We start from the raw sequence: 17200 nt of genomic DNA on the forward strand, positions 1-17200 counted from the left end.
TCTCTCTTTCCTGTGCTTGCAACTCCTGATCTGTTTCCCCCACCCCAATAGACTTAACTATTCTAGACATGTCATTTCACTTCTCTGTGCATTTTGTTTTCTGATTCACTCCTGTCTGTTCCTTAGTTTGTTTATGCAGTAACACATATCAATACCTCATTTCTTATAATTCCAGATTCTATTCCACTGTCATCCATTCCTCCGCCAAGGAACATGCATTTCATTTCCAATATTTGGTTATTGAATGATGCTGGGGTTGCCCCTGTACCCACTAAGATTGCATTGGCATATTTTGCATGTATCTTGTTTATATACCTAACAGGTAGAATTGCTGGGTTACTAAACTCTGTAGGAAGCCATGAGACTTTAAATCTTCCCAGCAAATAGTTCTCGTTCCAACTTCCCTGCATGTCTGCCATTGGCATCTGACATTTATCACATATCACAGAGAAGTCACAGGGCACGGTCCTACCTTCTTATCTGTCGTTTTACTGTTTTTGCATTTTCTTTCAGCCATTCTAATCCCTAAAGGGCTTGGTTCCAGAGCTGTGTAAGAATGTTGAAGCATTTGTGTCTTTAACATAAAATTCTGTATTATTTGCATAAGCTGGGTACAAATGTGTATTTTAGGTCAGCTCTAGAGATATAGAACCCAGGACAACACAGGGGCCTACAAATAGCGATTTGAGGCCTAGGAAATGCTGGTCAATTTCAATACAGAAGTAGCTTTTTCTAGTAGTTTTCATCTACAGTTTATTGAATCTTCAGGGCTAGAAGGCAACTGTATTTGTCTTCTTATCATTGAGCTGTAAAGACAGTTTCAATGTAAATCATTTGCAAATAGTTTCTCTCATTGCTTGTATTATCTCTTCACTTTCCAGATACTGTATTTTATCAGAAACTTTGTATCAGAAGTTTTTTTGTTTGTTTGTTTGTTTGTTTTTTACCAGTTTCAATGGAATCTAATTCATCCATTTCTACCACTCTTACTTTTTAGGTCATGGCCAAGAAGCTTTTGTTTCATGGAAGAGCATAAGGGCTTTAGTTCTACAAGTTCCCCTGAGGCTTTTTCTGTAGCCCTCATGTTAACACCCGAAATCCATTAGGAATCCGTTCTTGTCTATGATTCGAGGAACAGGCAACTTTATTCTTCACACTACACTTTCAATTGTCTCATCACCATTTGCTGAAAAGTGTGCTCTTTCCACCACTGGCTTTGTTGGCATTCAAGACTTGAATTGCTGCCTGTTTTCATAAAAACTGTTCTGTTTTTGTGTTAAGAGAGCATTATTGGAAGTTTCCTTTGAATCAAGGATAATACTTGAGTAGTCATGACAGAGTCTGTCTTGTGAAACCTAAACTACACACTACCTGACCATGTTAAGAAAGAATAAATCAGACCCATTATCAACTGACCTTTCTGTGGCCTTTATATGATCGAGGACATCCTACAATCATCAAAACCAAAGAAGTTATTTATTCTTTGTGAAAATCCCTTGAATGAGCCTTTCCAATCTTTCCCTCCCGATGAGCAGAGTGGTACTTGCCAGAAGGCATACATTTTTCTAGACTCTGGGCGTGTGCAATTGTGAAGGATAGTCACTCTGTATGTGCTATTTTAAAGATAATTTTATTGCAAATGAAGCTATAGTCTGTTTTCAAGTCAACTGCAAACATTTTTTTTTAAGTTAAAATAGCTTCGCTTTTAAGACTGTTTCCAAAATAGTAGCCCCGTGCTGTGCAGCAGCTCCAAGGAGCATGTCTCCAGGCAGCTGTTTATCGTGCAGAGACCACACGAAATCTCTGGATGATGTAGTCTGTTGGGCCACTGTCTGTCACTGACATGTCTTCATGTAATATGTGACTGAATTTATAGAGGTACTTAAAATACCTGTGCGTCTTTGGAAATAGTTCTAGACTGCTCACTGTGATGATGGAACACTTTCAGGGCAGGGTCATTCTGCTGCTGCAGCAGCGACAGCAGCACCCGAATGGCGTTCCCTGCTTGGTTGCCTTCTGAAACTAGCATGCAGATGGTAACACGCATTCCTTCTCTTCTTGTCTGTGCTCAGGGTGTTAAGGAGTTAGTGAAGCAAGTGAAGAGCCTGCCCGTGGTTAACTACAACCTCCTCAAGTACATTTGCAGGTAAGAACTTTTCCTCAGCACAAATCTAAACCCGACAACGTTGCTTTTAGCTCGATGCTAACTCACGTGTGGCAGTGAATAAAGCAAGCTGAGCTTCCATGATAGTCTCACAGAAAATTAATGCGTTTCACAAGGTTAGCTCAAAGAGTTCCTGGACACGAAAATTGCTTGATTTTATAACGTGATGATTTTAAATGTCTCTTGTCCCCACACATTAAAGATAGATTGCCTGAAGGTTTCATCAAAGTCCTTTATGGAGCGTTCCTAAGAGAGCCTTAGACTGAGGAAGCCAGCTTGGAAATGTGGTTTCTATCCTGGACTGTTTTCTTCTACACCTTCATGCAGTTTTCGTACCTTTTTTTTTTTTTTTTTTTTTTTTTAGTTAAAAAAATGAATGGAAGGAAGCCGGAGTTTCCAAACCTCCATCACATCCTTCCTGTTTATCGCTGTGTGTAGTGACAAGTAGGACCTCCAACTTCACACCTTCCGAAAGCAGGAACTGTTTTAACCAACACATATTTACAAGCACAGAAAGCTTTTGTCCAAGAATTTTGAATCTATTCAGATTATTGTGTTAAGCAAGAGAAGGTGAGCCTCCCCCTCAGGTAAAGGAGACTAACAGAGGCTTGCTGAGCCTACCACAAGGCTCTTCACACAGCAACAATACTCCTCAAACACTTAGGCAGATCTTTAAGCTTTATTTTAAAGTTTGTTTTTATGTGTATGTGCAAATGCCCTCTAGGTACATGTACCAAGGGTGTGCCTGGCGAGAGCAGAAACCGGAAGAAGATGGGTAGCGTGGCGCTGCAATAGTTAGGAGCCATCCAATGTGGGTTCCCAGTTTTTCTACTGAAATTGCCCCGAGGAGGAGTTATTTTTTGCTATTTATTCTTTAACCCTTAGTAAATTGAGACATATGTGCTTGCAGTTTTTCATCAATATAACTGACATCTTTTTATTTCTCATAATGTTTGAACTTATGTTTTAATAGATTATAATTTGCGCTCTTAAATTCCCCATGAAGACAGTGATTCCTCCTCTGCCGAATCATGGATTTTTACCAGATGATCTTATGTACTATTCTCTCACTGAATGTGTGTCTAAACTTAATATCCAAAGCATTGTAAGCATGCTAGTCATCTTTTTATTACTGTTAAAATAAAAAACGTTGCCAAGCTAGTCAACTTTAAAGAATAAAGGCTTGGTTAGTTTCCATTTCAGAGTGATTGGTCCTGTCACTTTCAGCCTGTGGTGAGGCAGGATAACAAGGAAGGAGCATGTGTAAAACTATTTGTTTAGTGACCAGGGTTGTTTTAAATCTTCAGGTATTTTTTATTGGAAGGGCATGTGTTGCCTTTGTTTATTGCATTTCAAAGTACCACTTTTCTCTCCGGGTAGTACAATGCCCAGGACAGTCACCTGTTTTTAAGTGTGGACAGTCCAGCACTGACCTTTCTTACTGTTCAGGGAACTGAAGGGCTTTGAAAGTCATCCTGAGGTCAAATGGGCGTGGTCACGTACCTATGGATTTCTGGGCTTACAGTTTATATTCGTCACAAGATTTTTTGGAGTGACTTTACTCCAAACCTAGTTACTTGTTATTTATTGAGTTTTAGTTTTGACGTGCCAGGGTCAAACATGGGGTCTGTCCTATGCCAGGGAGGCACGTTGCCACTGAGATGCAGCCCCAGACCCCAGGCTTAGTTCTGGAAAACATTAAAACATTGATCCGGTAGAGAAAGCTTATATCAGGAGCTTCAAAAATGCTGATAATGTACCAATAGAGAAACTATTAGTCCTGGCATAACCAAGACAGTTGCATGCTTCTGTAAAACTAGCCTTTTCTCCTGATACAAACACATGTCTGTATTAAAGGTCACTTTCATTTGTAAAGGTCTCGCTATTTTAAGAAGGGGGATGAAGTGTGGGAGTAACTGTTACATATGTGACACTGTGCTTTCGGCTCTCACTAAGGTGAGTTCCTAAAACTCTGGCCTTATAGATCTCCCACCCCTCATCATCAGAGACCGAGTCTCAATATCTCCGTCGAGGAAACCCCCGTAATGACCGGAACCTCCCACGAGACTTCATCTTTGAAGGTTCCGTGACTTCCCAACAGTGTCAAAAGGCCTTTAACACATGAGCCTTTGAGGGATACCCAGGTAAACCACAACAGAAGGGGAGACATATTCTTAACAATGAAGACAAGGCCCAACAGTCCTTTGATAGACCCTGCCGCCCGATGCCTCGTTGTTTGCAGTGTGACCTGTGCATCCCAATAACGGGTGTTTGAATTTTCATAGAGTTCTGTTTCCACAGATAATCTTTGAGCGTATTTCAGTTCATATGAGCCATTTCATGCCACAAAAAAAAAAAAAAAAAAAAAAGGACTCTCACTGTTTCAATGGGGATCTTGCCACCACCAGGTTTCTGGATGAAGTCCAGTCCTATTCAGGAGTTAACAAGATGAGTGCACAGAACTTGGCAACTGTCTTTGGTCCCAACATCCTGCGCCCGAAAGTGGAAGACCCTTTGACCATCATGGAGGGTAAGCAAATCCAGGGGAATTGCCAGGAAATTCAAAAGGTTATTTTCGGTTAATAAGTATTTATTAGTTTGAAGAGATTTAATTATTTCAAATGGTAAACAGAGTTGATTTTTATATGGCAATGCTATTTACTTGTGGGTTGAAACCTAAAGGAATTTTTGCATTGCATATTATAAAACTTTTCACCATTTAAAGAAATGCTCAGTGTCCTTAGTCATCAGGGAAATGCAAATCAAATAACCCTGAGATTTCACCTTACACCCATCAGAATGGCTAAGATCAAAAACTCAAATGACAACACATGCTGGAGAGGATGTGGAGAAAGGGGAACCCTCCTCCACTGCTGGTGAGAATGTAAACTTGTACTTTGGAAATCAATCTGATGCTTTCTCAGACAATTAGGAATAGTGCTGCCTCAAGATCCAGCTGTACCACTCCTAGGCATATATCCAAAAGATGCTCAAGTACACAATAAGGACATTTGCTCAACCATGTTTGTATTATAGCAGCTTTATTCGTAATAGCCAGAATCAGGAAACAACTCAGATGTCCTTCAATGAAGGAATGGATGAAGAAATTGTGGTACATTTACACAATGGAACACTAAACTCAGCAAATAAAAACAAGGAAATAATGAATTTTGCAGGTAAATGGTGGGAACTAGAAAAGATCATCCTGAGGGAGGCATCCCAGAAGCATAAAGACACACATGGTATATACTCACTTATGAGTGGATATTAGACATATACTATAAGCATACTAAAATCTGTATACCTAAAGAAGCTAAGCAAGAAGGAGGACCCTGGGTAATATGATCAATCCATATTCAGAAAGGCAAATGGGACAGACTTCGGAAGAGGGAGAAAACAGGGAACAGGAAGGAGCAGACCACAGAGGACCTCTGAAAGACTCTACCCAGGAGAGCATTAAAGCAGATTCTGAGACCCATAGCCAAACTTTGGGCAGAGTGCTGGGAACCTTATGAAAGAAGAGAGAGAAAGACCTGGAGGGGACTGGAGCTCTCCAAGGAGAGCAACAGAACCAAAAAACCTGGGCCCAGGGGTCTTTTCTAAGACTGATACTCCAACCAAGGACCATTCATGGAGATAACCTAGAACCCCTGCACAGATGTAGCCCATGGCAGCTCAGTCTCCAAGTGGGTTCCCTAGTAAGGGGAACTGGGGTTGTCTTTGACATAGATTCAGTGGCTGGCTCCTTGATCACCTTCCCCTTGGGGGTGCAGCCTTACCAGGCTGCAAAGGAAGATGACACAGTCAGCCTTGATAAGCTAGGGTCAGATGGAAGAGAAGGAGGTCCTCCCCTATCAGTGGACTGGGGAAAGGGCATAGGAGGAGAAGAGGGTGGGAGGGCAGGATTGGTCGGGGGGACCAGTGGAGGGTGCCACAGCTGGGATACAAAGTGAATAAATTAAAATTAAAAAATTAAAAAAAATTTAATGCTGGGACAGAGACCCTGGGGAGCACTTTTGCCCTCTTTCTATCATATGAGAATAAAGAAAACTGAGCAGCTTGCAACCCACCAGACCCAACCATGCTAGCTAGCACCTTGATCATGAACTGCCGCGAAGGGTGAGTTTCTGCTGCATGTCATCCACCAGTCTATGCAGCCTGTTCTAATTCAAGACTTGTCTCTGTTCTCACTTCTCCTGAATTATAAGCCTCCTCACGGCTGGACAAACTGGAATACTTTGAGAGCATTTTACAGCTCTGATTTTTGGGAAGCTGAGTTCCTTTAGTTCAGTAAGTGGATGTGGTCCTGACAAATCCTACATGTTCATTCTCTTCATCCCTTCCATCTCAAAGAAAGTGCATATTCTTCCCTAATGTGAAGAAAAACAAACAACTTATATAACATAACATTAAAATAAAACTTTTCACATTCTTCCCATAGTACTGAACCTCTATTTAGTTCTATCAAAGATTAGCTGCTCTAAAAATGACTAACTTGAACATCTCAGAATTTCATAGGCAACTTAGAAGAAATAATTAGTTTTAGTTTTACTCAGAGTTTACTTAGTCTCAAAGTGCGATATTCTTCCTTTCCTGGAAATTCTAGTTTTTTCATTCGACATTTTGAGTGTGAGACACAAAGCTGCTAGGTTTGTGCCTACCACATTAGCTTAACCTCTCTTTTCTGATAGTGAGGGAAATGCAAGTTAACATCATAATTTTTCTATAAAATAATCCGGAGAACTTTATTATACCTAAAGAGTTTAGTAGACATAACAATTTCATATCTGAATCAATAAGAAACATAAAGATACTGTAGCTAATCGCTTTTAAAAACTATTTGACACACTCAACATGTAATGAGCTATAGCCTGAAAACACAGACATCACTGTGTGTCTCCTTGCTTAGTGTCACTTTGCATCGATTCCTTTATGACGCGTTACATGAAAGCCTCGTACTGGACAGTGTGCTTTCCAGCCTGACCTTCTGCATTTCACATGTTTCTTTTCCCCTGATATTTGTTACATATCAGGGCATGATCAAGTTCCTCCTTGATCCTCTTTCTATGAGTGAAGGTTGTATTGTGTTCTTAAATCGGGAGTTGCATCATCGCTGCTTATCTCTGTTTTCTGTTTGTTTAAAAAATGCCTAAGTTATTAGTTCATTAAAAATAAAATAATATGATTCTCTATTTCTCATTTCTGATGTGATGTAAAGTTTATCATCTGTTATCTCAAGCTCAGAGCTCGGAGGTACTGAGTGTCCTCACACTGCTGTGTGGCCATTACACATCTGCAGAGTTCTGTTTACCCTGCAAAGCTGAAACACTGTGTTCATCACTTGCCAAACCTCTTGCTCCTCTCCACTGGCCCCAGGAAACATTTTACTGTCTGTCTCTATGAATCTGATTTTTCGAGGTACCTCATTGAATTAGTTAGATTTCTTTTCATGATGAAAGATCTGAGTTTAAAAGCTTAGATAGAAAAACTCAGCTCATAGTTTGAGGAGAAACTCCATAAAAGTTATATGGTAACTGGAGAGGACAGGAACCACACAAGGAGAGCAACAGAACCAGAAAATTTGAACACAGGGAACTTCCCAGAGACTCAGACTCCAGCCAAGTACCAGGCATGGAGATAACCTAGAACCCCTGCACAGATGTAGCCCATGGCAGTTTAGTGTCCAAGTGGGTTACATAGTAAAGGGAAGAGGGACTGTCTCTGACATAATCTGATTGGCCTGCTCTTTGATCACCTCCCCCTGAGGGGAAAGCAGCCTTACCAGGCCACAGAAGATGACAATGCAGACACTCCTGATGAGATCTGATAGACTAAGATCAGAAGGAAGGAGAAGAGGACCTCCCATATCAGTGGACTTGGGGAGGGGCATGCATGAAGAAGGGGAAGGGAAGGTGGGAACAGGAGGGGAAAAGGGAGGGGCTTATGAGGAGATACAATGTGAATAAAGTGTAATTAATAAAATAATAATAATAATAAAGTTATATGGTGTCTCCTTGCCACCTTCTGCCAATGAGAAGCCTGACAGCAAATGAAAAATTACTTTTCTTTAAATAAAAAGATATAATATATAAATTCATGAATATGTAAGTAGGTTTTAAGAAGCACGTTCTTTGAGAAGTTCACAGTGTGTTTTTATTATATCGTTTCCCATTCCCCAACTCCGCCTAGATTCTCCCGCCTTCCTACCCAGCCAACTTCATGTTCTTAAGAACAAAACAAAAAGAAAAAAAAAAACTCTTTTTTTTAAAAGTGGACCAGGTGATTTACAAAGGCATATTTAACAATACAGCTGCTTAACCATGAATAGGAAAAAGCTGTCCTGTGCCTTGAGTATTTCTATGGAATCTACTCAATAGTGAATCCAAGGCCCCAGAAAGACAGTTAGGTACCTGTTTACCATCTTCCTTCCCTTCTATGAGTGTAAGGATCGAGGTTTCTGTGCTGAAAACACTTTTCCTTTTAATTATTTTTTAAAATTTATTCACTTTACATCCCAATCTTAGCCCCCTCCCTCACCTTCCCCCGTCCCACTCTCCTACCCTATTGCCCCTTATCCCCATCCCCTAGTCCTCAGAAAGGGGTAGTCCTCCTCCCTTACCAACTGACCCCACAGACCTAAAGAAGCTAAATAACAAGGAGGACCCTAGGGAGGGTGCTTAATTCTCATTCAGAATGGAAAATAGAGTAGACACCAGAAATGGCTGAAGAGAGGAAACAGGATGAGAGCCTGCCTTAGATGTCCTCTGAGAGACTCCACCCAGCAGGGGATTAAAGCAGACGCTGAGACTCACAGCCAGCAAAACCAAACCAAACCTAAGAACACACACACACACACACACACACACACACACACACACACACACAAGCTGTCAATGCATACAAAGTCCTTTAGAGCTCTCTGATTTTCTTGGTGGGTCGATGTTAGCCACGTGATGCTCTTCCATGATTGGTCACTAGATTGGTTTTATATGCATGGACAGCCAGTTACATAATCAAATTTCCTATTCTAGCTTCTGGTCTAGTATCTTAATTTTTGAGCTGGGTATAATTGCCATAAATGCACTATTCAAATAAAATAGAATGAGCTGGTTCCCATTTGATAATCTAACTGACATCTCCCTTGACTAAGTATAAAAAGATATGAAATTCTTTTGAGACTATTGCCATTTTACCAGTCACTAAATACATCATTTTCTTGTGACAGCCAAGTTCTCATGCAGTATACTAGTCTATGCTTTTAGTATTTATATATTATTTATATTGGAAAGCTATATTTAATTTTCCTAGTTAAATATTTTAAATTATATAATTTGAATGGAATTGCAATATCTGGAAGTGGAATTGTACACTCTTTAAAAAAATTCCTTTATTCATGTATTCATTAAATAAATATTCATTAAGCAATGATCTTATTCAGTGTTTTGTCATAAGTCTGAAAATAGGAAAATGAATAAAAAAGTTTGCCTGTAGGAAAATTATAGTCTAGCCAGGGCCTTTAATGCACAACGTTTAATTACAATACAGAATGAAAAATAGTATGCACACAATTTGTCACAGGGCCATGACAGCACGAGTAGGGATAATGGCCTTTGTTTTAGAGACTGGGGAAAGAAACACAGATAAGAGGGTAATTAACAGCCATCTACCGCCGAAAGAAATGGAGCCATGGGGGAGAAGCTCCATGGGGTAGTCTGTTGGAGGCACTGTAACAGAACACCACGGGCTATGTGGCTTATAAACGACAAAAGGTCAATTTTTTAATGTAATTTTTATTTTTTATATTAATCACAGGTTATTTATTTTGTATCCCAGCCATAGCTCCCTCCCTCATTCCCTCCCATTTCCACCCTCCCTCCCTCATCTCCTCCCATGCCCCTTTCCAAGTCCACTGATAGGGGAGGTCCTCCTCCCCTTCCATCTGACCCTAGCTTATCAGGTATCATTTCTTAAACTCTAAGGATTACAAAGTCCAAGATCAAGGATCCCAAAGACTTCATGTCTGGTGAAGACTCATAGTTCGGGTGACTGACAGCTGTCTTTTGTCTGCGTCCTCACATACCAGAGGGGCACAGGAACTTCTCTGAGGCCCCTTTTATAAGGGCAACCATGCCATTGATGAGGGTTCCATTCTTGGATCCTAATCTGCTGCCTTCAACCTAGTACCATGGCACCGAGTGTCATGAGTTCAGCACTAAGCGTGAGGAGGACGCAAACACAGTGTGTTTAAGGAAAGTCTTCGGTGAAGTCCGTGGTACGGGTCATAGCAATAGGCTGAAGTACTGAGAACTAAGAATACTGGACACAAAAGACTGCGTGGTCGTTGTTCTCCTTGACATTCTAGAATAACCCGAGCAAGGAGTGTCAGTAGAAGATTATCCAGACCAGTCTTTCCTGGTCATGTCTACAGGACACTCTCTGGGTTGCCATGATGGATGTGGCAAGGTCCAGCCTGGAAGTGGTGGCACTGTTACTTGGTTTTGGGTGCTGGACAGTAGAGAAAGCTGGCAGAGCACTGAACATGCATGCCACGCCTGCCTCCATTTCTCTCTGCGCTTGACCATGGATGTGATAGGACTTTTTGTGACTGCTACTTGACTTTCCTGCTGCGATGGACTTACCTGGAATTGTGACCTAAAACAAACCCCTTTTCCCCCTAGGTTGCTTTCTGCTGGGGTATTTTAACACAGTAAGAGAAATGAGACCAGAACAATTGTATAATTGCATTTATATGTTAAGTTTCAGCAAAAGCAAAACTGTCATCACAGAGATCACAATAGTGGTTGCCGTGGGCAGGAGATGTGGGCAAGGGGTGGACAGCAGAAGGGCACAGGGGAAATTACCCGTATCATAATTAGGTACTTTTCCCGGGACTATGTGCACTTGTCATAGCTCACTGGATATCTTTGGACATGGAAAATGACAGCTGTATAGGTTATTTGCTGCAAGAGTATAACTTAAAATTATATTGTATAAAATACTGCCTATGTATCTTTAAAGGAAAATTAAATTTTTAGCCAATGCTTATAAAGGAAACTGCCTGTAAGATATATATATATATATATGTGTGTGTGTGTGTGTGTGTGTGTGTGTGTGTTTTAATTTAACCTGCACAAAATGCTGTGAGCCAAGAGGGAATTGCTGGTTTGTGCAGCGGGTGTGTGTGTGTGTGTGTGTGTGTGTGTGTGTGTGTGATTCCAGAGTTAGCTTAGGCTCTGCATAACAGGCTGATGATTACAGCTGCTGGGACCTCATTCTTGGGGCCTGATAATCTGCATTAGCATCTGAGGAGGGAAAAAAAAAAAAAAACGGCCCAGAGGAGAGAGAGAAAAGGAAACAGAGCTAGTTCCTGTGGCGGCAGGCACACATTACCATCACCACCTGTTAGGAAATTTAAGGTCCCTTTGCAGGAGACTAATGCCATTGCTCATCCCAGAGACTAGATGGCCCAGAACACAAGAACATTCTGAACCTCTGAGGCTTTGACACGCACCCTGTCTTGTGGCAGACACGTTTTGTCCTGGATGCCCACAAGCTTATCTTGAGATAGGAAATTTACAGTCTAGAAAACAGCAAAGTTTCAAATACTAACACTCCAGTGAGACGAGAAAAGGTTCTCCCTCACAAGCGCCCTCCCCGTCAGCTCTCCCGGCCCCGCCCCTTGTCACACAATGCCAGGCAAAGCCATATGTAATGGAAGCTATCAACCCTGAAAACTGTGTCATACAAGCAAGAAGTGGGGCAGTGCCATGCTCATGCCTTCAGTGGTTACGGGGTTGAAGAGCGTTTTAGTTCTGCTTTATTTTTATTTCTTGTGTGGTATGTTTATATCTTAATATCTGCAGCCATGTTCATGCTGGAAGAGCGTGTCAGATGTCCTAGAGCTGGAGTCACGGGCAGTTGTGAGCCTACACACATGGGTGCTGGTAACTGATCTCTTCACTGCTGAGCCATCTCCCCAGATCAGACCATTTAAATTCATTTGAACATGTTTGTTTTTTTTAATTAGACTCGCAGCATTGAAAATGTGACTAAAGCTTCATAGATTAACGACAAACAGAGGTTGCATATACATACACCCTACCAAGCATTTTCATTCAGGTTTTTTTTTCTCTCTCTCCTACACCTTGTTATATAACTGGTAGTGATTCAATAGAAAACGTCTTTGGTTTCCCTGTTACAGCTGGCCTAAATTTGGTTATTAGCATGTCACTTGTAAATTCTAGCACGGGAGTGTGTTAGAACACATGCAGAATTTGGAACCAAAAGACTGAGTATTAGATTTCACCTTTGTCATTACCCATCTGTGTCCCCAAGCAAAGACTCTAACCTTTCCCAACCTCGATTTCTTCTAAAAAGTGTTTCATCCCATTTCATGGGCTTTTTGGAGACTGTATTTGTGATACACTTAAAATATTTCCACTTATTACAGCATCTCTCAGACAATGAGAAGTCTTCTAGGAATCCCGAGAAAGTGCAAATTCAGAGTGTGTCCAGGAAGGTCCTGCACTTGTGAACTTGGGATGTTGTCACTGTCTCTGGACCATTCTTGCTGCTGTTGTGTGGAAACTACATATAAGCACAAAATCTCATGTCCTGCCCAATGACTATTGCATTAGAGTCTGCCTTAAGAACTGTGTCTAATGTTTATAACACAAAACCACAGAGTAGCTGGCCTAGAGCTACTCTGCCACACTGGAAATAAAAAAATATAAATTAGCTGGGCACAATGGCACATGTCTATAATCTAGCACTCAGGAGACAGAGGCAGGTGAGTCTGTGTGAGTTCAAGGCTAGCTCAGTCTACAAAGCAAGTCCAGGACAGCCAAGGTTACACAGAGAAACCTTGTCTGGAAAAACCTACCCAAAAATGAAAAAACAATTAAAAGGTTTTTTTTTTTTTTTTTTTTTTTTTGTTCTGTGTTTTGGTTCTTTAAAAAAAATTTTTTATTTAAAATTTTGTTTCGTAGCAATTTCTTTTTTAATTTAATTTAATTTTATTAATTACACTTTATTCACATTGTATCCCCCCATAAGCCCCTCCTTCCTCCCCTCCCCATCCCACCCTCCCTCTCCTTTCTTCACACATGCCCCTCTCCAAGTCCACTGATAGGGGAGGTCCTCCTCTCCTTCCTTCTGATCTTAGTCTATCAGATCACATCAGGAGTGTCTGCATTGTCATCTTCTGTGGCCTGGTAAGGCTGCTCCCCACTCAGGGGGAGGTGATCAAAGAGCAGGCCAATCAGATTGTGTCAGAGACAGTCCCTCTTCCCATTACTATGCAACCCACTTGGACACTGAACTGCCATGGGCTACATCTGTGCAGGGGTTTTAGGTTATCTCCATGAATAGTCCTTGATTGGAGTATGAGTCTCTGGGATGTTCCCTGTGTTCAAATTTTCTGGTTCTTTTGCTCTCCTTGTAGGGTTCCTGTCCTCTCCAGATCTTACTATTTCTGACTTCTTAAGTAAGATTCCATGCACTCTGCCTAACAGTTGGCCATAAGTCTCAGCATCTGCTTTAATAGTCTGCAGGGCAGAGCCTTTCAGAGGCCCTCTGTTGCAGGTTCCTAGGTTGTTTCCTGTTTTCTTCTTCTGATGTCCATCCTCTTTGCCTTTCCAGATGGGAATTGAACGTTTTAGTCAGGGTCCTCCCTCTTGATTAGTTTCTTTAGATGTACAGATTTTAGTAGGTTTATCCTATGTTATATGTCTATATGAGTGAGTATATACCATCTGTGTCCTTCTGCTTCTGGGACAACTCACTCAGGATGATCCTTTCCAGGTCCCACCATTTACCTGCAAATTTCATGTTTTCCTTATTTTTCATTACAGAGTAATACTCCATTATGTAGATGTACCACAATTTCTGCATCCATTCTTCAGTTGAGGGGCTTCTGGGCTGTTTCCGGCTTCTGGCTATTACAAATAAAGCTGCTACAAACATGGTTGAGCAAATGTCCTTATTGTGTACTTGAGCTCCTTTTGGATATATGCCTAGGAGTGGTATGGCTGGATCTTGAGGAAGTGCTATTCCTAGTTGTATGAAAAAGTGCCAGATTGATTTCCAGAGTGGTTGTACCAGTTTACATTCCCACCATCAGTGGAGGAGGGTTCCCCTTTCTCCACAACCTCTCCAGCATGTGTTGACACTTGAGTGTTTCATCTTGGCCATTCTGATGGGTGTAAGGTGAAATCTCAGGGTCGTTTTGATTTGCATTTCCCTAATGGCTAATGACGTTGAGCATTTCTTTAAGTGTTTCTCTGCCATTCGATATTCTTCTACAGAGAGTTCTCTGTTTAGCTCTGTTCCCCATTTTTTAATTGGATTGCTTGGTTTGCTGCTTTTCAACTTCTTTAGTTCTTTATATATACTGGATATTAGCCCTCTGTCAGATAAAGGGTTGGTGAAGATTCTTTCCCAATCTGTAGGCAGTCATTTTGTTTTGATGATGGTGTCCTTTGCTTTACAGAAGCTTTTCAGTTTCATGATGTCCCATTTATTGATTGTTGCTCTTAGAGCCTGTGCTGTTGGTGTTCTGTTCAGGAAGTTGTCTCCTGTGCCAATGAGTTCAAGGGTATTCCCCACTTTTTCTTCTAACCGATTTAATGTGTCTGGTTTTATGTTGAGGTCTTTGATCCACTTGGGTTTTAGTTTTGTGCAGGGTGATAAGTATGGATCTACTTGCATTTTTTTTCTACATGCAGACATCCAGTTAGACCAGCACCATTTGTTGAAGATGCTGTCTTTTTTCCATTGTATGGTTTTGGCATCTTTGTCAAAGATCAGGTGTCCTTAAGTATGTGGGTTTATTTCTGAGTCTGTTGTTGTTGAGAATGATTAATGATCAGTGGCTGTTAGATCCTTTGTTACTGATGTTGGCTGTGGTAGTGTGTTTGTGTGCTTGGCTACTTCTAGTTTGGCTGTAGTGAGGTTATTTATTTCCTTTGTTTTCCTGAGAGTAGTTAGTTTTCTTGATTTGTATTTTTCCTTCTGTTATCTTCTGTAATGCTGGATTTGTGTGTAGGTATGGTTGGAATTTTTGTCGTTGAATATCTTGTTTTTTCCGTCTATGAGGACTGAGAGTTTTGCTGGGTATAGAAGCCTGGGCTGGCATCTGTGTTCTCTTAGGGTCTGCATGATATCCGTCCAGGCCCTTCTGGTTTTCATAGTCTCTGTTGAGCAGTCAGGTGTGATTCTGATGGGTTTGCCATTATATATTACTTGGCCTTTTGCCCTTCCAGCTTTTAGCATTTTTTCTTTGTCCTATATACTTACTGTTTTGATTATTATGTGGCGGGAGCATTTTCTTTTCTGGCCTAATTTATTGGGTGTTCTGTAGACCTCTTATATTCTTATTGGCCTCTCCTTTAAGTTGGGGAAATTTTCTTCAATGATTTTGTTGAAAATATTTTTTGGGCCTTGGAGCAGGGAATCTTCTTTTTCCTCTATTCCCATTATTCTTAGGTTTTGTCTTTTTATGTTGTCTTGAATTTCTTGGATGGTTTGTGTCAGGAATTTTTTAGATTTAACATTTTCTTTGACAGATACATCTATTTCTTCCATTGTATCTTCCACACTTGAGATTCTTTCTTCCATCTCTTATAGTCTATTGGTTATGCTAACCTCTGTAGTTCCTGTTTTCTTCCCTAAGTTCTTTCTCTCCACAATTTTCTCCATTTGTGTTTTCTTTAATTTTTCCAATTCTATCTTCAGATCTTGAGCCATTTTGTTGATTTCCTTCACCTGTCTGACTGTATTTTCCTGCTTTTCTATCATTTCCTTCAGCTGTTTGTTTGAACAATCCTCTGTTTCTTTTATTTCATTCAGTGATTTAAGCATTTCCTCTCTAAAAGCCACAAACTGTTTGGCTGCAACTTCCTGTATTTCTTTATGGATGGCCATAATCTGTTTGTTTTTATCTTTCTCTATTTCTTTACGGATGGCCATAATCTGTTTGAGTTTATCTTCCTCTAGGTCTTTACGTATTTTATTTGTTTCCTCTGTTATCCTCTTCATGAGCATAGATGTTAGGTCATCTTCTTGGATTTCAATTATGCTGGGGTGTTCAGGGCTACTTGCCCCTGGGTAACTGGGTTCTGGAGATGCCATATTGCTCTGTCTTTTGTTGGTTGAGCTTTTACACTGGCCTCTACCCATTAGGCTATCTTAGGTGTTTGGGGTTAGTTTCTGGTGGTTCCTGGAATCCTGTGGTGGAGAGAATCCCCTTGGCAGAAAGATGGTTTTTCCTGAAGGAAGCTTTCTCAGCTTTTTGGGTGTAGTCACTGGATGGCCATTGTTTTTCAGGAGTTGCTGCTACTCACCTCAGGCATAGAGACCTGAGTGGTAACTGTGTTCCTTGTTAGTCGAGAGGGTTCTCCTCTCACTCGGAGAAGTCCTGAAGACGGCTGCCCTGCTTCTGGGTTTCTTGCTGTAAATTTAGTGATCTGCTGCTGTAACCTGTGTGTCCCGTAGTTTGGTCAGTTTTGTTAGGGATAACTGGTTGCCCCTCAGAGCAGTATCTGGGGGTTGATCTTGGGGATTCCGGGCTTTTGTAGGTCTAAGGTTGGGGCTTTATGCCCCAGTACCCAAGCGGTAATGTGTGGTGGTTCGGTACCGCTCTCCTGGTAACAGCAGGCTATCTGGTGCACAGCAGGTCCCTCGGTTGGGCCGGTCTGCGGGACCTATTCCAGGGATATGCTGGGTGGCTTAAGTCCGTCTCCTTTGCTTCGTTCCCTGTGAGGATTTCTCCCAACAGGGACTCCCAGTCTCTGGTGCCCTGGGGCACACAGTCTCTGGTTTTTTTTGTGCTCACCGATAAGCCTGGGAAGGTGATCAGGACACACAGGCGTGTGGCTCTGGTCTCGCGACCTAGTGCCTGTGTGACCCGGGATCTCTTCTGGGTTCTGGCTGGGTGACCTGAGCGCGGACCCAACTGATTCCCACACTGTGGGGGTTTCCTCTCACCTGGGAAACACGATCGCTGTTGTTTTAGGGCCCAGAGTTCAGTCTCTTGGT

At 41.4% G+C, this 17200-nt stretch overlaps 1 protein-coding gene across 7 annotated transcripts in view; it reads left to right on the plus strand.

Annotated features, from left to right (window-relative positions):
• Nucleotides 1-17200, plus strand: part of Arhgap24 (Rho GTPase activating protein 24) — a 633576-nt gene that overhangs the window by 608164 nt on the left and 8212 nt on the right. For all 7 annotated transcript variants that reach the window (XM_060381036.1, XM_060381037.1, XM_060381035.1 and 4 more), the window contains 2 exons: nt 2073-2146; nt 4573-4694. In XM_060381036.1, the coding sequence (XP_060237019.1) occupies nt 2073-2146; nt 4573-4694 (196 nt within the window). The remainder of the gene's footprint in view (nt 1-2072; nt 2147-4572; nt 4695-17200) is intronic.

The sequence above is a fragment of the Meriones unguiculatus genome, chromosome 3, assembly GCF_030254825.1.
Source record: "Meriones unguiculatus strain TT.TT164.6M chromosome 3, Bangor_MerUng_6.1, whole genome shotgun sequence".
NCBI classification, from domain to species: Eukaryota; Metazoa; Chordata; class Mammalia; order Rodentia; family Muridae; genus Meriones; species Meriones unguiculatus.